We start from the raw sequence: 22,649 nt of genomic DNA, 5'->3' as shown, positions 1-22,649 counted from the left end.
TGGGCATTTCTTGTGCCAGTGAGTTGTTAAAATTACACTTTTACTCCTCGCTATTGGACTTACAATCCAGGGTTGCCTGTAATGTTTGACTCACTGTTTTGTTGTACTGTCACTTTTGCTAAGTACCACATAAATCTGAAAAAATGTGATTAAAAAATCCAACTGCAAATAAACGTCAATACGTTCGCTATTGCTTTGAGAGACGATGCCAAAACATTTATTTTGTTTTCATGAATTTTCAGTAATTCCTTGGAAGCGATACATTTTTACTAAATGCCGCTTTGTCCAGTAACAAGCGTAACGCTGTTTTTTCCACAGCTCCAATACAACATTTATTCATTTCACTTGCTACCTGGTAGGCCATCACAATGACCTCATCGCGTTGACCTCACTGCATGTTTCAGTAACGAATCACTTTCAGGCAGCGACACGCCTTAAACCCGCAGTATAGTACCTCCAAGAAGTTTCACACCCTTTCCTAGTAAAGAATAATACATTTCACCAAACTGGCATAACACCCTTTTAAAGGGAACTGAACAAATACTTGGTCCGCGTTTAAAATGCATGTCGTGCATCGCTGATGCAGTGAAAAGAGGAATGGAGAAAAACAGCTGTAGATTCTTGACATTTTGTACAAATAATTACAGCCTTCCATCTTGCTTTAACATCTACGGCATCTTGTGTAATAATAATAATCTGACGTAGTTGTTTGTTAATGCGCCTCGTTGTTTCACTTAGAAACATCCCATTTGGGACAGACGTTACCACCACTTTGGGCATGTTGTTTCTGGGTGTGTGATTAGAATTCCACTGAAAGTACGCACAGATTGGCTGCAGCTTTATCACCTGTGAGTGACTAACCAACTGGCAGATAATTCCCTCTGGACAGGAAGTACAGAATGAGCTGATGTCGTAAAACAACAAGGAAACCAGGGGGGCGTCAACGGACAAATCAAAGTGTTAATATCAAAGCACCAATAAAACTCTACCCGATGCATTTACAGGACTTTATGATAACTAAAGCTGTGATAGTGATTTTAACCTTGTGAGTCTGGAATGCGAATCTGGAAACATCTACTAACTGTCGTATGAAAGACCAGGACCATCTTGTTTGTATGTATTGACAATATACATTCTGGCATTATACTTAATTACAAATACAAACCCAGCAGACTACCTCTGTTGTTTTCCTCTATTAAAGTCTCTTTAGCTGTTGAGCCCCCACGTTGTTGATTAAAATAACAATAACTTTAACAGACTATCTATCACAAACTACAAAACCACCGTCAGTTATTTTCTCAAAGGAAAAACATGTTGTTTTGAGGTGTCTTTATATTAGAAAAAAGCACTATGTTAAAATAGGGTGTCCCTGGTCCAAAGATCTCCTAAGTGTGTAGTTCCTTATCTTCTACTACGGCAATTATGTGATAATAAAAGGTCGCAGGACCTTAACGGAGGTGATTCAACACGATGCAGAACTAAACGCTGACTGGGAAATGGTCATATCATAATACATAGACACATTATGCATGTTCCTTGTTCCCTAAAGCTCCAGTCAATGTCATATTTTTCAGACTCATTTGCTCTCTGAGACTGTTGTTTCAAAGTAGTGCTAATATTTTTCTAGCTTGCAAAGCCGACTACACAGTTCAAACAGTTGATGAAGCAGAGTCAGGCAGTTTGAAACACAATTTCTACATGAATTATTCACTGTCCTGTCTGCTTTTACAAAGCCCTTGGCTTGACATTCATGGGAATTTCTGCTGGTAAGTTAATATTTCAGGGGTGGCTAACTAGCCAGCTTTTCCCTTTGCCGCTCTACAGATGAAACAGGCACACAAATATGTGTTTTTCCCTCTGTGCTGGTATTTTATCAAGCTGGAGACTGGAATGTACAGCAGAAACAGGGCAGAAAGGACAATATTCACAGTAACAGCAGCAGCATTCCAGACAATCAGCGTAATTAGTTCCACTATACTCAAATACGAGGACCACTTCAAAAGAAATCATTAAAACCATTCATCCAACACACACACTCGCACACGGAGAGCCTGTAAGCAGGGGTAGATGTCCCAAAGCCCACGTATGTGTAAGCACACATATTCCTGCATACATGCACATGCATGTTCCACTGCAGATTCTGCCAGTTGTTGTTCTATGCAATTACAGCTCTGAGGTAGAGCGAGCCTTGTTTCCAAATGTCAGGGATTTCATGCGTAAGTACAGACACTATATACACACTTAAAATAATGATTTTGTTCTCAGGGCCAACCTTTCAAAATAAAGGGGCGTCCTTATCTTTAAGTAAGGTTTCTAATTGGCTGCATCGCTGGGGAGATGCAACACACATAGAATATTGTGCAATTTGCCTCCGTCTTTCTGGATCTATTTTCTCGGTCCATCTGTCAGACCGCTCACTGCAGCGTGTTCATCAAACAGCTGTGGTGTGACGGATTATTTTCAGAACACGTTGTAAAGCTCCTGACCTCGTAAACTACAATAGTGTCGGGGGTCAGAACTGCTCTGCAGGACAGCTGACGTTATGACCACTCGCTCGGTGCAGAACATAAATACATTCTAACGTAATATACAACAAACAGTAAAGGTAAAAGTATACATATAAAATTATACAAGTAAGTGCATTGTTTAGCACTGTACATCGGATGCTCTGTTAAAGGCACACATACGATTTAATCTGTTAAAAGTGTTGCTCTCTTCTTTATTAGTCAAATTAAGTCCAAAAAGAACGTGATCTGTTTAGTTGTATGTTGTTATTGCATCTGGTAGTGTTGCTGTTGTAAGCGTGCCTGCAGCGTACTCCTACTACTCTTAAGGACTCAGCATAATACCGCTGATGTTTCAGCTCTTCCATGCCGAGGCCTATCGTAACCAGGAAGTGACAAAGGCATGAATGTGTATCACAGTTATATAAACGCGGCCGACCGCCTTTGTTAAATGCAAATGAAAAAGCAAGCAGAGGTCCATTTGAAGAAGAAGACTACAGCAAGAAATGATTGAACTGCTGTTTGTAGGTTTCTACTGTAGATCTGATCCAACCCCCTGATGTCAGGAAGACAATTATCTGAAAGAGGAAGTTTGCTGAACTCATGTGGTCGGAATACATTTTTAAATCCTGTCAGTTAGTTGCAGGTTTTGCAGAGCAACACCTTCTTTGTTTTTTCATAGAAACATACTACCATTTTTACCAAATGTGGCACTGAAGAAACTACAGTGAATCAATGCAGCATTTTACTGCCGTGGCTTTGTAGCACTGTGCTTTGGTATGAGTCACGGCTCAGGGGATCAGATAGATGCCACACAAAGGGAACGGGACTCAAAGAAATCTTTATCTGTTGATTTTCAGAAAAACAGAAGCATACAAACATCTGTCACTCAGGTTCACCATTATTATTATTCCAGAATCAAAAACTCTACAGGGATGGAGAGCAAAGCACAAACAGGGAACGAAATGAGTAGTTACACTGCAGAGTTGTTGTTTTTAGACTTTGAAGATGTCTAATAAAACAACTGTAGGGCAGAAAAAGTCAAAGTCCAAACTGCTAGATGTTGCATTTATTAACTTGCTTCCAGGCGGCCATTGTTTTGAATTCACGAAATACATAATCCACTCACCAACACTGACAATTTTGTTTTTGGTGCATTTGAGGAAACAAGGAAAATAGATAACCGTCAGCCAGAGGAGAAGAGAAACATGATCAAATGAAGCCATGCTTTTTATTGACTCCAGGGTCTGATTTCTGTCATCCTTCCTCTGAAAATTACTAATAAATTAGATGCTTTCTGCATTCCACGGTCGACATTTCATGGAAACAGAATTTCCTTTGAACACACTCTCGCATTTCAAAACCACAAGAATCTATAACTCACAAATGCGTGTCGATGAAACCTGGTTTTACATCGTTGCAAGGGGAGTTTCTTGTTATGGCAACATTGTGGCGTGAAAGAAACATGTGTTGACCAAATAGATGAGGCCCTTTGAGGACTTATTAAGTGAGTTATTGAGCAGCAATTCCACATATAAACATCTGTCTGCGGCTTCTCAAATGGGATGATTTGCTGCTTTTCCCGAAATTGAATTTCTACAATTGAATATTGTTGCATTTTCCCAGCAAAAGCAGACCAATTGAGTTTTTTATGACATTATTTTCAATTAATCGTAAAAAGGAGCACAAAATAGCCTTGATGAAACAATAATGAGGATAATAAATCTACAACCATGTCTGTGATGTCAAGTCCAGGGGATTCATGGTTTATTATGAATATTGTATAACATGCAAAAGTGACAACATTGTCATTTGAAAACACAAATATTGTACTACACCATAAGCAACCAGACCCCAGCAGTCATTAAGTCATTAACTACAGCAGCTGCCATGAGACACTCGGCACACTAAATTACAGGTCTCAGTACTAGAAGTAACACGCTGATATTCATGCGCACAATATTTGCCTCATAAATATGACAAAATGACATTCAACAACGCAGGATAGATGTTTGTGAGGGAAACATTCCAGTGAGCCATCTAATCCTCAAAAGAAAAAGACTAAAGTACTGCAGCCCCACTGTGCGAGCGAGACAGGAGTAGAAGCTCCGCCACACTGCACGTACCACAAAGAATTAAAGCACGTGTTTTCCTCCACAGGACAAAAAATGATTCTCTTCTATAACAAGCATGATGAATGACTCATCATAATCAGTTTACAGAAATGTGCGTACGACATGAAACTCATTAGTTGTGGTTGAAGCAGCTGCTCCGCTGGATGAATAGCTATTGCAATGTCAGATGAAACATCATTTATATCATTGAATTCCAATCCAGAAATATAAAAAGGGCAATCCACTGCAGCATCCCTCAGATCGCCTGCTTTTTACTGGAGAATTTCTACAGCCGGCACTGAAAGTAGACGTAATGTGAGGGCTGCTGACAGTTAAAAGCAGATCGGCGCTGGCTAATTAAAACCCAAATGTGACTCAATTCTAAACTGTGTCACTTATATTCAACCGAGCTTAAAAAGATTCAAACTGCCCACGAGCTCTGACAAAATCTTTCAGGCGAGTGTGCTCATTTCTCTTGTCACAGAGGAGCAGGAAAAACCTGAAAACCATTCCTCTCATGCCCACTGTCCCCCGCTGTAGTTTTTAAATCACTCGCTCTGTGAAAATTTGCTGTTGTCAACATTTCCACATTATCTGCTCGGCTAAAGGAATTTACTGAATCCCCCCGCAGCTTTTGTGGGGTTGGCGAGAAATGCTAAGGCGTATAACCCAGAGCCAATAATGTCCCTTTCATATGTGATGGGGTGGGGGGGGTGTTTTTTTGTTTTTTTTTTAACACCAAAGCAACGTTAAAAGCTTTGAAATAAAAAAAATAAAAAAAATAGACATGAAGTAACACGTTGGTGAAGAAAAGAGGGGAGAGGAGAAAAACAAAGGGGGGAACGGTGAGAGGAGAAGGATCACGCTTGGTATTCTCGCTCCGTTCTGCAGGCTCTCCGCCCTGTATTGATCTCTGAGGTTGCCCTGTTTCCATTTAGCCCCTTCTCATAATATACAACACATCTCTGATTCATCCACATTCTCTCCCTCTCTCTCTCTCTCTCGCTTGTCAATGAAGGGACACGACACCGAGAGGGGTCCACATAAGCAGCAGGCGCCCGATCTGGCTATCGGTTGCATGTTATTGAAACCTGACCAAATAAAGAGGCAACAGCATCTGTCAGTGACGGCGAATTGAAATGATGCGTTGGTTGCAGCAGAGGGAGAATTAAATGAAAGATGTAAATAAATGTATTGAATTTGCATGATTCGTCGCTTGTGCAATCTGTGAATGACTACTACGTTCTGGATAAAACACTATGTGCTGGAACATTTCCCTAATCGCAAGCTCGTCTGTGCTGTAAACACGACCCCGCTAATCACGCGGAGGATGCGGCATCAATAAATCGCTGTGTTGGTGCAAGACAAAGCCGAGCGATCACACGGCGTGTCACGAACACCCTATTTTGCTCCGAGGGAGAAGAATTGGAGTGATGTGTTTAATGGATCTGTATTGAATAACCTACTGTGTTTGCAAATGACTCAGCGAACGTCCGTCATCAACATCACATCAGTCCCAGACACTGACTCGCCTTTCCCCTGCTCCTCATATCAGCTGCACGCTGTGTCCTCACAAACAGACACAAGGTCCACGACACGCCGCTCCGCGTGCAGGCATGTCTCACGTATAGAGGATCAAATGGGGCGATGTGATATAAATATGATAGTATCATCATGTCTGTGATGTTCCTCCAATATAACACACACACATATATATATATATATAGCTGTATTAATCAATGTCTGTTAGATTATATAAACAATGGATGCGATATATTATCAACCGACTGCGATACCCATCAGCTTTATGGATTGTTTCAGCATCTTTCAGCTTATAGTTTAGGTTCAACAGTCCACGACTTCATAACATGTGGCTGGAAAAAAAACAGTTAGAAACCAACTAGTACTACATGGCTGACGAATGCGTAAAGATGCCACTGTTTTCTAACACATGGTTGCAAAATATTCCACTAATAGGCTCTCAAAGTGGAAATTCCCAGTAACATTTTTTTGTCAAAGCTTCAAGCTGATCACATCTAATATTAAAACAATTCTGCGTTGTCGGATACAGTGGCTGGAGAATAACTTTAACAGAGAGATCTGGCTTTTACATTGGCAGGCAACGGCCGTGCACTAATTCTTCTAAGATAATCATATTCCCACGAAAGGGCAGAAACACCCAGAGGAAATGTTCTACTGAAACTGTACAGAGGGCAGAGAGAGGGAGAGCAACACTGACAGGGAGTGATACATGGAAAGAGAGAGAGAGAGAGAAAAGAGAGCCCTCCGTGCGTGCCGGCTCCTGTTCTTAATTATAGTAAAGCACTAAAGTGCCCCATTCATTTCAGCAGGGCGGGGCGGTGGCCTGTGACAAAGGAGAAGAAAACAGAAGAAGAAACATTTATATAATTTTCCCCTCAATTTATTCAAGTGTGGGACCCAGGGACTGAGGACACACAGCCATGCGGGCAGAAACAAGCGCACACACACACATGCTTACTTATAAGAAGTGTACACACACACATAAACACTGAGAAAATTCAACTTCCCTCAGCCTAATTCCATCCCAGATGTTCTTGCGGTTGACAGAAAGTGGAAGGGGGGTGTGGGGGGGGGGGCTGTTCTAGATTTTCAAAAACACACACCCATATTAAATGTTTTGAGTTAAACAGAGAGAAGAGAAGAGAAGAAACAACACGAGCACTTTCCTCCAGTTGATTTATGTGATTCTATTACATTAAACATTCTTTCCCCTGAGCAGGCTCCGCTCCCTAGCAACCAGCGCTCGCAGCCCTAATGTCTCTGGCACGGGGCCAGCCAGAGCTGCCCGCCGTATTGATTGCCAGATTGAAAAGTTTGCATTTAATAGGTGCCGTAATACACGCAGGAATTATTTGGAAGGGCTCCTTGTCTAAAACAGCAAATTGGTGCATTTGACTATGGGGAAAAAAACCCCCAAACAACAGCAACAACGGGGGCCTCGTAACAAAAGAGCCATCACGGACGCTTTGAGGGGCCTGCTTTTGTGCCGGAGATGAAGTTGCACGCACACGTCCTCTCCGAGTCGAGCCACGAGCAACAGAGGCTTAAAGATGCAACTTTGTGTCCCTTATTAAGATGAGGAAGACAAGTTTGTGCGTTGTGGATCCCCTTTTGTGCAGTGATGGATTGACCCTAAACACTGTTCGCTGTCTGGTCCCCGGCTGCATCCAGACTAATGAAAGACTACCGCTAGGTTTTTTGGGGGGGGGGGAGAGGGGGGGTGGGTCAATCCACTTATGGCGCAGTCAATTTCAAGAGTAAAAACAAGCTGCTCTGCAAGAGCCCGAAATGTGCAGATACCACAGGGAGCGAATTTAATCAACTATCTTTGGACGTAGCAAAACAGCTGCCTTGTACACAAACAAGTGAAGCCACTCGGCGTGTCTCTCGCCCTCTCTCCTCCTCCAGCGAGCTTAAAAGCTTCTGCGCCCAGGTGATGATACTCCATCTGCTGTGACGGCCGCTCCCATTCGTCACGCGCTCTGCCCGACACAAACTCGGTGGCGCGGCCGCGATCGGAGATGTCACAGGTTGTCGCCGACCGGCCAAAAGAGGGTTACACGGGTAGTTTCCAACCACGTTACCCCCCCCTCCCGCTCAATGAAATGGACGACGCGTTTGGCTTTAAATGTATCTTTAATGGGACGGCAAGTTCCCATTCGAGTGAGTTCTGCACGAAGAGCAAAGGAAAACATCTTATCAGAAGATTGGGAATTGGGTCAGGCAAGGAATTACATGCCATTCTAGATCAAAGTTGCCGTGTGTGTTGCCTCGAAGAAGGGCCTCTCATTTTCTACTCAGGCTTATTTCTCATGGGTGTATATACTGTGTAAAAGGAAATATGATTTAATATGTTTTTTTGTAAAAGAATGAAGCACAAAAGAGCAGGAGGGAGGAAGAGGAATAATACTAGAGGCTATTTGAGACACGCAAGTTTCCCAATAGTAAAAAAAATACTGTAATGAGGAAGAGTAGGGGGGGGTTGTTTGTTTGGGGTGGGGGGGGGTTGTCATTCAGCGTGGCTCCATTGTGAATTCCTGTCATTATATAAGAAGCTCTCTTTCTCCCTCCCTCTCTCTATCATCAGATCTGTACAGAGGGGGCTTTAAATAAACACAGCCCGTTGAGTTAAGCCAACTGGAACCCTTTTCAATAATTACATCCAGCACAATACTCAATTTACGTTGCATTTATTTAGCTGGGGGACAATGTGACAAAGAAAAGAGTGACATTAGCAGCGGATGGTAACAACTAGTGCTGTGCGCTCCCCAAGGGGAGATGTTTTAGTCTGTGGCTTGGAGAGAGACTTTACAGATAGCAATATGTCATTAAAAACCAGCACCATCTGTTCAGATTCCTTGTTTATGTGCTGTCATTGATACAAAGCCTCCTGAAGATACAAAAGCAAATCCCATAAATGCAAACTGTAGGAAGTTCTCCCAGCACTTAGTTGTGATTACACATTCTGAGAGCACCACAAAAAGGAAAACAACCTCTAACAATTGTTTTCTCTGCACAGCCCCTAATGCTCTGAGTTTGAAGTTCCCCAGCTCGCAAACGCTTTTCACAAGCGTTACTCGTGTGAAGCGCGCGGAACCTGGCTGAACAAGCAGGTGATTTGTGATAAACTGAGAAACCGGGTCGGCTTTAAACAGCATCCATTCCAGATTACACAAGTCGACGTCTGATGTGGCAACGCTGAGCTGCAATCAGTGTAATGCAGCACTCACAGCTTGTCTCATATCTCACAGGAAAGATAAGAACTTCAATGGGGAATATCTACTCGCTCCGGTGACAACTTTGTGTTCACTGGTCACTCCGTACTTCTCTAATAGTGCTGTGGGGTCTGTTTGTTTTTACAACAGCTCGCAGGGGGAAAAAAGCCCAATTCGAGTCTTTTGTTTATTGTATATGTGCTGACGAACGGGAGAAGAGAATGAGAATTAGAGAATTAGGTTCTATTCGTTTTTTCATTGTTTGGACCGTGGCCAGCCACAGTGATCAAGCAATAATTTCTCCTTTGTTCCTCATTCAAGCCAAATACCGAAGTATCCGGTTGTATTTACGTATCCAGCAGATTTCCTCACTCACGTTTAATAATTGCCATTAGCAAGATGAATGAAGGTGTGCACCCATTTGAACATGTGGGATTGGGATACTCTGCTAATGTTAACTGTAGACATTATCCACTGACACATTGGACGGAAAAACAGCTTCTCTGAGTTATGGCTGAGGAGAAAATCAGGGGGAATAAAACAGGACGGGCTGAACGCCTCTCATTTTGCCAAGTGCTCCTCAGGCCAGTACATAACAAGGAAACAGAGCGACAGGTTGAAAGAGACGACGGAGAGGCATCAATGATCTATTGTTTGCAGCTTCCAACTCCTCTGGCAGTCGATATATCAAAGAAACCAAAATATAATACGCCATCTGCAAGGAGATATTGTGCAAATGCAAATGACGTCATTTGTATTTCTTTGGCTTAATAAAAGCATTAAGAGCAGTTATGTGTCCAAGCAAGTACAGTATGTGCGAGCATGTAGACACACAGACGGACACACACACACACACACGCACACAGTTCCCACCAAAGGTCTGGAATCTATCAAAGTCCCGCATTGCAATTACCTTTGAATGCAGGAAAAATGCATTACCTCTGTGCTGTGAAATGAACACTGTTATTCCTACAAGGCTAGAAGTCTGTCTTCAACACGGTGTACTACAGTGTGTCTCCTGCAGCTGGCCACAGCATGTGACCCCCTTACATCACTGTTGCCTTTTAGATTATAACAGATATCAAGTTCGATGTTGAGAAAGCTGATCTGCAATCAGCGGCGGGAACAATTCTTCTGGTCTGACGGAAATGTTTTTCTAACACTGTAATGTGAAGGAAGAATTAAATGAGTATTATGGTTACACACACACATGCTGTGGAATACTAGTTATTATTATCAAAGGCCAATGACCAGTGTTATAAATCCTACAGCCTCAAAGCTTGAAAAGTGAGCCACGGTTCGACGCGGCAACGGATCATTTACACATCTTTTACAAAGTTAAATTGGAAACTAATGATGAACTAAGTGAATGAACCAACAGCAACAACAACAACAGAAAATCCTCCTACATCGGTATCAAATGAAATGTATCACCACTCTCTAGATTGACTTATCCCCGAATATCCAATAATGTGCCTTAATTAAAAATAGTTGAGCCGATACTGTGGATTCAGATCCTGTATTTAAGTTAAAGTGTGATTTAAGCAAAAGCTTGTAAGTGTCATTAACTAAATGTAGCACAAGTATCACAATTAAAGGTGCTCGTAAGCCTACTCTGTCCTCAACATGGTTCCTGTGAGTATACTCATATATTAATGGAATATGATTACTGATGCATTAGTATTTCTCTGTTGTGGTCGGTTGAGTGGAGCTTTGTTTAATCGTATGCACTTTTGGGTAGTTTAATATGTACAGATGCCTCATTTGTGTATGCAAAATGTAACCAGTGACTTCATCTGACAAATAAAAGTAGTGCAGGAGAAGAATGTAGAATAAAATACTCAAGTAAAAGATAAGAACCTCAGACGTACTAAATTATTTACATTCAACCACCACTCATATTCATTTCACAAAGCTTTGTCCATTTGTACGTTTTTGTTCATGTTGATTTGAAAAGTCCTTTTAAAACACAAACCAGGAAAGGACAGTTTTGCATTCATAAAGCAGATGGAATGGCATGCTCATAAAATGTGCACAGCTATTAATTGTACAATCTGTGCTGTGTAGGGGCCCCACGGAGCAGCACACAATGATCCATAAGGCACAGGCAGCGGAACATGCCGGAGAAAAATGTGCAAAAGGCAGTTCAGCACTGAAACATTATTGCTGCAGTAATACTTGAAATGGCATCATCTTGATGAAGACAAATATAGAAATCTCTTCTGTAAGCCTGCTGGTTGGGTAACACTCAAGTGTTAGTCAAAGTGGAACTAACTGGAACTAGCAGGCAGTGGTATATAGAAGAAAAAACTCTTGACTAATTTTATGGCTTTTCATAACAGAATAATCAAAGAAATAACATTAAAAAATAATCTATCAGGGAGTTTGTCTCAGAAGCAGACAGGCTAGTGTGTTATGAAAGAAGCTCTCTCCCTCTCTGTCTATTTAAGATGCCTGGCAGAGGACACATCAATAGCAATTCTGTTGTTCCAGACCTGACTAATGGAGAGAGGAGAGACACAACTGTTGTTTCAGACCTCGCTAATGGAGAGACGGAGGTCTTCATTTCCTCTGAGGCCCTTCTCATTGTTTAACCGCCCGCTTCAGCCTTCAGCCCCTCCTCGCTCAAGTCATAAAAAACAACATTATGTGACATTCCCGAAATAAAATAACACAAATTATTAATGATTGCAGCTATCAAACGAAGCTGAATTTGATAATGGTGCAAGCCATAACAGGATATGGCTGAGTTGTGGGGTGGTCTCTCTGTCTCTTTCTCTCGCACTGTCTTTTTCTCCCATTCAAATTCGAGGCATGCTCAAACATCTAATAGATTTTTCCACCCCGGCACACAATTTACTGCTTACAGATTTAGAATTCTCTGGCTTCAGGCCAGTCAGAAGTGAATTAATGATATGAGCACATCAGCGAGGAAAAACAGCTTGTGATTCTCTCTCTCCTACAGGTCTGAGCATAATGAAGAAGATACTGGCATGAAGCCTCGCAGCACCACCAATAATCAGAGGAAAAAACATACCACAGAAGGAGAGAAAGAGGGGAGGGGGGGAGGGAGGCACATAATCAATACAAACACTCCATTCATTTACTTCAAAGAGAATTTTGGACAGTTCGTAGTTAAAGAGAAAAAGAAAAGAGAAAAAAAAGCAGAAGTGGAAGCAAATATGTGTAAAGGGCGGAGAGCCAACAAGTGCAAACGATACAATCTGCTCCACATTCTGAATGAACACAGCGCGTCTCACAAAAGCCGTCCCTCTCGCTCTCTGCCGGAGTCACAACATACCATTACTCTCCTAACACAGCGACACTTGCTCTTTATCTTTTCCAAGAAAACCGCTTTACTCCTTCCCACGCCGCAGTCGAAACATAAAACATTTGTGTGATAGCGACTCAAAGTCCCAAATATTGTTCTGTATTGTCACCGAGACAAATCATCCGTGAGAAGACAGCATCTGTCGCGTTCCTTATCACCGCTCCCTGCCCGCATAAACATTCAGGGACGCTCTCAACAAGTCTCTGGAAAGGGACAGAATCTACCCCCTGCATCAAATTGAAATGTTCCGACCGAAATAATGTCGGGACATCAACTCGGATACACGAGCCGAGCCCGGCGAACGGGTCAGATGTTGCTTTAAAAATTTTTTAAAAAGAGTTGAAATGCGGTGATGTCAACTGGCCCGCTGTGCACTTCAACCTCAATCAATGAGCCCCCAGCTCGGATCACCTGAGGAAAAGCACCTGTCTGTCTACCCGACAAACACAGCGACTCTGAACAGACTTCACTTTGCAAATCTGGAAAGAAATTCATCTTTTGGTTCTCGACTTAAAGTATGAAATCGGTCGCAGTAATAAAAGGGACATTTTGACTCAAATACGTCGCGTCACATTTGACTCAGCGGCCGTCTTTACTGGTCGTTGCAGGGTAAACACAGGCGTTATTAATAACATTAATCATATGCCTGTTCGGTTTGGGCGGGCCAGGGCTCTACTGGGCCTGTTGGCTGGCTGCGACGCGCTGAGTGACACGGGAACATAATTCATTTCATCAATTACACCCGTGTTTACCCTGCGCGTCACTGAGGGTGGCTGCTGAGAAAGAGGCCTCGAATATCATCGACCAAAGCTCACTAGTCACAGCTTTCTGTTGAATAAAGAAGCTGCATGCATAACGTGCCTTTTCTTAGAAATGAATGACTCACCTCAACTATCACCACTTACTAAATATATAATATGAGAAAATTATCTAATTTGTTTGGCAATCTATTCAATCACGAGCCCCAGAGCACACAACAGCATCCAACTTCAGATATCAATAAGTCCTAAAACAATTTACTTCAATCTTCGAAAGCTGCTGCTGCACAAAAATAGTATAAAAAGGTCAAAGGGAGGGGTGAATGCTTTGTTAATACACTGCATGTTTGCTCAGACAGCCCTAATCCTCACAGCGCAGAGGGATGAACCAACTGCTGCCGATGCTTCAGGGGGAGGGCAGGAGTCAGGATCACCATCGCTGTTCTTTGAATGCAGCAGAAACGAGCCCTGACCTTGTATCGTCCTCGCCATCATCTCCACTCACAATCTGCTCACCGGCTTCGCCGCTGACGGCTTGAATTGACGAAAAGACGAGTCAGAAAACCCGTTGAGCTATTTTGTGAGCAGGACCGATTTTTTTTTTTTCTCCATTTTTTTTTTTTATTTCCCTTCAACAGCTCTCTGTTTCTCCCGGCTTAAGCCAACAAACTGCATCAGCAGATACAGCCCTCCGACGCTCGGACTCGTAGCGTACGAGCAGAAACCAATTTCGGCAGGCGGCAATGAAAAGAAGGAAAAAAAAAAAAAAAAGGAATCAGGCCAGTTCTCTGGGGAGAGATAGTGGGGCAGAATGTAAACTTCCCTGGCAAGTCATCCCTGGTGGATTGAGCAGTAAAAAGAATCTCTAATGCTCGGTCCAATACGAGATAAACCGAGTGGACAGTTTGCCTTACCTGATTAAGTGAATCACGTTACAGATTACGTAAGCGCTGCAAAGTACAATACGTCACTCTTTAAGCACTCGAAGAAAATGTGTTATTACGCTCCACTTGGCTCACCGTGTGTGGGAAACTACAGTGATAAGTGTACTTTGTGTTATGTGCCGGCCACAGGGAGACAGATTGTTATGTTTTTGGCCTCCTGTAAAAACGATTCACACCAAAATCTACATTTTGTGAAAACACTCGCAGAGAGTTAGATGATACAACCTTATTTGTCAGGTAAATATGAGCGAGGAGTCGGTTAGCCGTGCACAAAGACGGGGCGGGGAGCAGCTAACCTGGCTGTGCTGCAACCGCACAGTGACAACAAGAGGAAGAAGTTACCGAACTCAGCCAAGAAATAGTACACCACATCTTTTGTAGAGATTAAACAAACAGGATGTTCATTTGTGAGCTCTAGATTTGATAGGACAGTGCCGAGCTGGCAGTTTTTACAGCCTTAGTTCTAAGCTAAGCTAATGGCTTGCGGGAAGAAACATCACATCTGCAGTATGGACATTAGAGGGATCTCAATGTTCTTGTCCAAATCACATCCAAGAACATCCTGCCGCTTTGCTTCTTCCATTTTTTATTTTTTTATTTCAAAAGGCGCACGGAAACATTACATCTTTTTAAAGGTCCTCTTATTCCTGGTAAAAGCTGGGATTTGAATGATGATACCCATCCTCTCTCTGCCTCACAGTCACAGCTGTCAATGCATCCGGACAGCAGCAAAGGTCACCGGTTTCTCTAATTAAGGCCTTTTCGGTTTCAAAATGGAGCTTTGTTCACTCACTCCGTATGTATGCAGATTAGGTAAAAGTGTGATAATGTTTCCGACACGTTTGTCTGGTAATATTTTTCCCATGTTTACTACGGGGGAAAAAAAATATACAACAGTGAACATAATTCTCGTTGGCCACGTGCCAGGAAAAGTTGGGATACGCACAGAAAAAATAAAAAGAACGGTTTCCCTCCTTAACAATGGCACACTTTATTGCTTTTTAGCTCACAATGTTTTTCTGTGCAGCTTGTGGTATTGCTGCAGTATCCTGTTATGGGGAACAATCCAATTGCTCTGACATAGTTACAGATCAGCCTGAGAATAATAATCAGAAGATATATCATTCAAGTGAAAAAATGCGAGCAAACTATTTGGTCCGTTCTGTCATAAACACAATCCGAAAGAAAAAGAGCATAAAGCTGTATCATGAAAAAGTCAGTTCAGTCAGTGAGCCAATATCACTCAGAATTACAGACATCCAGCTACAAGATGCTTTAAGGGTACTTTTATATCAGATCTGCTGCTGGGGCATGAATATTTCATTTCGGTAGTCAGCAGCATTGCAGTGGCATATTTCATATTGCCATGCAAAGCCTTGCTCGGAGTAACATTCATTTGCATTTGAAGAAGTGATATCTCTCTCTCTCTCTCTCTCTCTCTCTCTCCCCGGCTCTCCGCACCGCTCGCACTGTCAGACTGTCAACAACCGGCACGCCAAAGACGGAGCGAACAAACAAACAAATTGATAAGTGAGTGCGCATCGCTGATTGTCGGTGTGTAGCGTGCGTTCGTGTGTCCATCTATGTGTGTGTGTGTGTGTGTGTGTGTGTGTGTGTGTCTCTGGTGCCCTGCCAGAGTCTGAGACCGTTCTGCTGAGTGGGCAGATTCTCTGGCGGAGTGTCCCATCGGAGTGACAAGTGCATTTAGAAACAGCCTGATGGAGTCATTAACGGCAGCGCTGCTCATTAGCAACGCGCATGCACACTCTCTCTCACACACACACACACACACACACAACCCCTCACTAGCACTAGCGTTGTCCGGCTATTGTCAATAAACCCTCGGACGAAATGGCACATTTATAGAAAGCCCTAATATGGAACGCAATATAATTTAAGAAGCAGACGGATACGTCTATTTGTGAAAGCAACGCACACCCACAAGCACGGACAAACTGTATTGATTACTGGAATAACAACAAAGCATCTATTATTGATCCTCTTGTCCTTTTTGCGTATGAGATTTAAGCGATATCGAGTAATCAAGGGCATTACGGCATCAGACAGAAACACACCACAGCTTGTTTTCCTGGAAGATCAGGAGCAGAACGCAGTGCAGGACTCATCAATAAACCACTCGTTTCTGCAAGAAATGCTCAGGTTTTCAAGCGTAATGCAGTTTCACTTCCACAAAGGCCGTAGGCATAAAATGATTATTAAAAATGAATGAATTGAGGATTAAACAGTCACATTTCTGGTTTAAAATTAGCAGGATACATACTTTTAATCTGACAAGGCTGAAAGAATTTCTAGCACGTTTGCTAAGCTACATAAAACCATTATAATCAGTATTAGGATTACATCACAGCCATGTGAGAGAGAGGCAAATAACGCTTCAAGGGGAACATTATGTTCTTTCTGATTATTAGACTCAACTGCCTCAATGTGACTTTCCTATTTGCATCGGATGAATCATCCCCCGAGACATCCAGCTCCATGCTTGGACCGATTCATGAGAAATGCCGACGTGAGACCCGGAGAGCCCGGTGCAGGAATCGAACAATCACCAACGCTTAATGGCACCGTGCACGCGGCGAATACGCCAGACGACCATTCACACGCAAACAATCCTTGAAGCTCCTAAAACACACAACCAACTACGATCTGAACTGATGTATGAGACGGCGTCAGAGGAGCAGCAGGCTGCGGTTTGATGTGACTCAATTATTTAAAAACATTACCAGCTGAATTATGGGAGTTTTGCAACGTTGCCTTGGTTGTTGTCGCACTCTGAAAAGAGCTGTTATGCTGTGGGATAATAATGCGTTGGCAAGCAGGCTGCCATTACCTCGATGCCGCCTCTATTACCGTGATTCTCAGCTCATTATATCGGGATGACTTCCAACTACACGCTGATGAATTACTCCAGTCAAGACAACACTTGTTAAACCAACCAAAGAACAATAAACATAAGCTGATTTATGGTGGAGTCAGGACACAAATAGAAGAAACATCAAAAGCAGCAGGCCGGAGGAATGGGAAACTGCTGCAGTAACCTTTTGGGATGAAGAAATGCTATAAAAGGAACTAAATAAGTTGAGGTTTCGGCCACGGCTCACCCAGCTGCGCCCGCTCCCGCTGGACATCCTTGAAGTTGAGTCCGCTGGTCAGGGTGCTCTCCCGATAGCGGTGGAGGGCCTCCCGCCTCCCGTTGGTCCCCAGCTCCCGCAGCACGGAGGGTTTGAGGGGCTCGGCCTTCAGGCAGTGGCTCCATCCCGAGAAGTCGGGCACGGTCCACTTCACCAGGTCCTCCAGCCGCACCACCACCTTCTCGGACACTGCGATGACCTCGTGCTGAAAGGAAGAATCCCAATTACAAATCACCGCATGAAGGGAGTAGAGTGCAACTGTGTCAAGGGCGGGATTGTTCCATTTGGCCAGAGTGCAACGACGCTTTTAAGCATACCTTTTTATATTTTCTCCATTTCTTTTAAGCATTTAAATATTCAAACTACTCAACAACTGTGGATACTTTTGTAGAATTTCTTTTTGACTTTGGGCTTGATTTGTGCTGTATTAAAATCACCCAGTCTCCGAATTGTGGAGCCTTTAATTCGATAAACAGCGGGTTAGGTGGTTTGTAATGAGTAGTTTTGTTTACAATTATAGCTCTGCTTTGAAGCACAAAACTTGTATTTGACTTGTGTGTGTTTCTCCATACTTGAGCAGAGTATGAAACAGGCGGGGAAGGAGGCATGCGGAACCTTTGCTAAACTAGAATTAGAAATACCAATGACTAAAGATAACTCCTCACAAGCCTCTTAAAGGTCTTTCTTTCTTTACTGAGGTTAAAACACAGAGGTGATAGCAGCAAAATATCAAGTGAAAGTGCTCATTACAAACAACTTATTTTAGAATGTTATATTGGGTTTTTTCACAAAAGAATACATTGTAATGTTTTAGTTTTTCAATGTTCAATGTTCACATTTATGGTGCTTGGCTTGATGGTTTGAGTAATACTGCATAATATCTGTAATGCATAATTTGAATGAGCAACGTAACGTAAGTAAAGAGTGGAATGAAAAGTACATCAGTTCCCTCTAAAACGGACACGAGTACATTTCTTGAATAAATGTACTTTATTTTGCCCCATGTCATTTATTTCAGTAATAACTGAACGTAATCAGGGTGTAAATAACAGAATAGAAATACGAATAAAGATCCATGGCAGAAGTAACAGGACAAACAACAGGACGTCCTTATTTATCTAAACTAAACTGATGGGTGAGTTGAGTGGCATCACGGCTGCGGCTGCACGTTAATGTAAGTAAATTACTGCACCATGAATATTGATGATGTGCATGATTGCTGAATTGAATTTATGCCAGCAGTTAAATCAATGTCAATGGGGACGTAGATGTTTCTGGACTTTTGGATTGGCATTTAGGGAGTCACGCTGCTGACGTTCACCGCGAATGTTGCGATCTCTACGCTTTCAGCGTTTCTGCAGTGACGTGCGGGGCCCGAACACGAGCGGCGCCCGTTACAGTGCTTCTGTGTACACATACCACTCTGTTCAGCTTGGCGTACGCAATACAGATTTGCTTTCAGAACGTGCTTCATCCTTCTATGTTCTGGAGGTCGCATCAACCTCCCGTCCATAAACTCTCATACTCGAAGAACTACAAGTCCAGTGGAAAAGCAAGGAAGCAGATATGCCTTAAATGTGTTTCCATTTGGAGGGCTAATGGCTGAAGTGCTTGTTACCGACAGAGCGGCGTAGTGCGCTGGGAGACGGCTATTACAGAAACAGGGAAATCTGGAGGACAGATGTGTACAGGCAGAAATGCAGACACTGCGAGTAGGTCTCTGATGTTTACCTTGGTTATCTCCAATTTACCAAGCATGCTTCCCCCTCAGACAGCCTGTGCATTACTCACATTAAAACAACATTCGTTTACTCATTATTGCCATATTTACATGCCGTGTTCATGACTGTAGAGAGGGAGGACGCAATAAAAGCTAAACCTGTACGGACTAATAAAATCCAAAGGGACAACTGGCAGTAAATCCTTCCAACGTGAAGCTCAAATGTCAGTTTTCTCTGGTCTTTTGCCATTTCAAGCTGCCCCCCCCCCCCCCTCAGCCCGTTTCAATAAGTCCTTTCAAAAAGTCCCTCTTATTTTGTTGCCATAATATAAAAACAAACACATGAGTACATGGGTTTTCGGCGTTTCAGCTTCTCTCTGAGCGCTCTGTCTATACAATTACCCACATTCAGGTCTCACATCATCTGCGACTACAGGCATATCAAATCCCCACCAGTTGGAGACAGCATTTCCTTATAAAGGAACAGCCTGCAAGGGATAGCTTGATATAGCTGTGCCTCCCTCACTAAGTAGAAACATCAAACATGGGTTTTCGGTCTTCCTATAATGAGCTGTCTTCAGCTGTCAAGTGGTGGCGGGTGGTTGTAACTGGCTTCCCATGCAATGAGAAACTGGCTGCTGTTTCTACCTTTGGAAAACCAGGCCGTTTGAATAGCATAAAGCAAGTGGTAAATAGCGTTCAGCCTGCAGCCAGTAACCACATCGGAACGCATCTCTGCAGAAGCCCACTGTAGCTCGCTCCCTGTTCTTCTGTCGACGGCACACAACCGAAACATAACCGTGAAATATCTCAGTCGAGTCCATTTGAACCCGAAAATATTGCACCGGCTCACTGTTTTGCGGGCTGATGTATGAGGGAAACAGCAGTACTTCCTGTAATTCAATAGCACACCAGAGCACACTCAAAGCAACAGCAAACCGTAAAAACACACAGCCATTCCCTCCATATCAATCAGCCGAATGACACGCCGCCTCGTGTGAGTGTCAACAGATCCTGTTTGGGGACTTGTTCAGCTTGAGAGCAAAACACAACAGGTGAGAGCAATTCAGCAGCTGTCAACACAGTGCAGAATATAATCAGTCTATGAACGGAGCGGCAAGAGGCCACGCTTCCTTCTTCCCTCTCTCCTTTGCCGTGTGATGAAGCATGTGCAGCCGGGAAGCTGCGCACTCGCTCGCGGTTCGCACAGGCCGCGTTATTTGACTGAGAAATGTCACTGCGGACGTTGACTAATCAATGAGTCCGCAGACGATCCGTCTGAAACTGTTTCCATAGTCAATAAATCGTTGTAAGACTGGTTGTGACGCCTCAAGTGTCAGGATCACCTTGACAGATGGATAAATGAATAAAAAAACATACCCGATCAGTTGTAGCCATACACTTCTGCTCAATAACTGACTTCATTTAGTACAACTGTCAATTAATTGTCTGTCAAATCAATTAATCAACTACTTCCTCCTGCACCAGACATTACACACATGATTCGGATTTGGTGTTTCCAAGATGTGTCTTAGAAATCCACAGCTGTCCTGTCATTCCAGGTACAGGCCGCTCATAGTTAAGCAAAGCGCAGCCAGCAGGCCGACTGACTGATTGATTGATTGATTGATTAATACAGGCCACAGGACCGCGAGCCCCACGGCCAAGAGGCGACACTCCACATCTGCAACACGCCAAACAGCCAGCTGTCATTTCAGTGGCACTTCCTACACGGACGCATTCATACGCTCTGAAATCCAATTGCACACTAAACGCCTTAATGTCTCGGCTGAAATTGTACCTCGGCTATACGTCAATAAACACGCGCATTCTCCCAACTGCCTGCTTTGAGATTGAGTCAAAATGCAAGGTGAAACATTAACAGCCCAACGACATTCCGTCTCCATTCTTCTATCAATAATTCATGTTATTACTGCAGCGGCGAGATATCTCCAAAAACATTACGGAGTGAATTTATTGCTATGACTGCACATAATGGACTGAAAGTGGAGGGAAAAAAAGGCTTCTGCTGTGAAACTGTAGATAACTCTTTCTCCAGCAACCCGTGACTTCAGCAATCTCATTGAAATTAAAATCCATATCATTCGATTGATGCGGACGCGGCGGCGCGCTGGTGGCGAGAACGGCACACGGGGGGACATTCCCGGGTTCCGTGTGCTGGTCGATCGGATTAGAGACAATGCACCATTAAATATTCCACATCACGCCGGACAATTCCTCCGCGAGAAACAGTGAGGGAGACATTCCTGACTGTCAGCGTTCTGCGGCCGAGCGTCTCATCGCTCGGACAGGACTTTCAGCTCGGGAGTCAAGGGGGTGCGCGCTCCTGGTGGGTGTCTTTCTATACACACACGCACACACACACACACACACACACACACACACACACACACACACACAGCGCTCCTGTCACGCTGGGAAGGTTTCAGCCTGCTGCCTCAGAGAGGTCAGCGCTGGAATTCCTGAGGCCAAAGGAGATTAGTAATTGAGTAATGGACATGGTGACATGGACAATGAGGAGACAGAGCAGAAGAAGGAGAGGGAACGGAGGAGAGCAAGAGAGAACGAGAATATGAAACTCAATATGAGTTCATTATCTATCCACCCCCAACCATCCTCCTCCTCCCCTCCCCCCTCCCCCCCTCCCCCATGACTGACCTTGGCTTCAGTGTCCCAAAACAAACTTATCTAGGAATTAAAAGGGAGCTCTGGGGAGCATGCCAGGGACAATTGAATTAGAATATGTTTTTTTGAGAGTGCCTCGAGGGCTAGAAAGAGGTCAAGGTACAACATTTAAAAAGGTGAGAATCATTGCACATAATGTTCTGCCACTTAATGCTCGCGGTTTATTCATATGCATAAACGTTGCTGTAGTATCTGCAGGGGTGCTGAACTCATCTTTTATTCACTGATTCCATTAGGAGATTGCGCTCACATGAGCTCGGTTGATATATGAACTTAGCGTTCTTTCGCGGTGATAATGACGGGGGGAAAAAGAGCCAGATAACAGGAGTTTTTCGAAGGCCTTTTTTCGAAAGTGGGTGAGGCATCCATCACGTAAGGTGACACCACAATAAGGCTGCGTCAGCGCCCTTGAATCGCTGCAGCTTTGTACTCCTGTATTTCAACAAATGCAAAAGCAACAAAAAAAAAAAACAGGCTGCTTGATTCCACGTGTTCCATCTAAAGACACACAGGAGAAATATTGGCTTGGGTACTAAGCAAGAGCTCGTCGTCTGTGGCTGTGTTCTCCTCAAAGGTTATAATAACGATCGCCTGCAGCCGGGGGCACCGGAGTCATGCATCAAGGCAAATGTTTGCCTGTTCAAGTGGTTAGTCAACGACAAAGTG

At 43.4% G+C, this 22,649-nt stretch overlaps 1 protein-coding gene across 1 annotated transcript in view; it reads right to left on the bottom strand.

Moving 5' to 3' along the window:
• Window positions 1-22,649, bottom strand: part of arid5b (AT-rich interaction domain 5B) — a 63,706-nt gene that overhangs the window by 36,064 nt on the left and 4,993 nt on the right. Inside the window, exon 3 of the mRNA XM_040178722.2 lies at window positions 17,528-17,762. Coding sequence (XP_040034656.2) covers window positions 17,528-17,762 — 235 coding nt within the window. The remainder of the gene's footprint in view (window positions 1-17,527; window positions 17,763-22,649) is intronic.

This window comes from Gasterosteus aculeatus, chromosome 6 (assembly GCF_964276395.1).
Source record: "Gasterosteus aculeatus chromosome 6, fGasAcu3.hap1.1, whole genome shotgun sequence".
Classification (NCBI taxonomy): domain Eukaryota; kingdom Metazoa; phylum Chordata; class Actinopteri; order Perciformes; family Gasterosteidae; genus Gasterosteus; species Gasterosteus aculeatus.
Note: the sequence above shows the minus strand (reverse complement) of the source record. Positions and strands in the feature narration are given on the sequence as shown.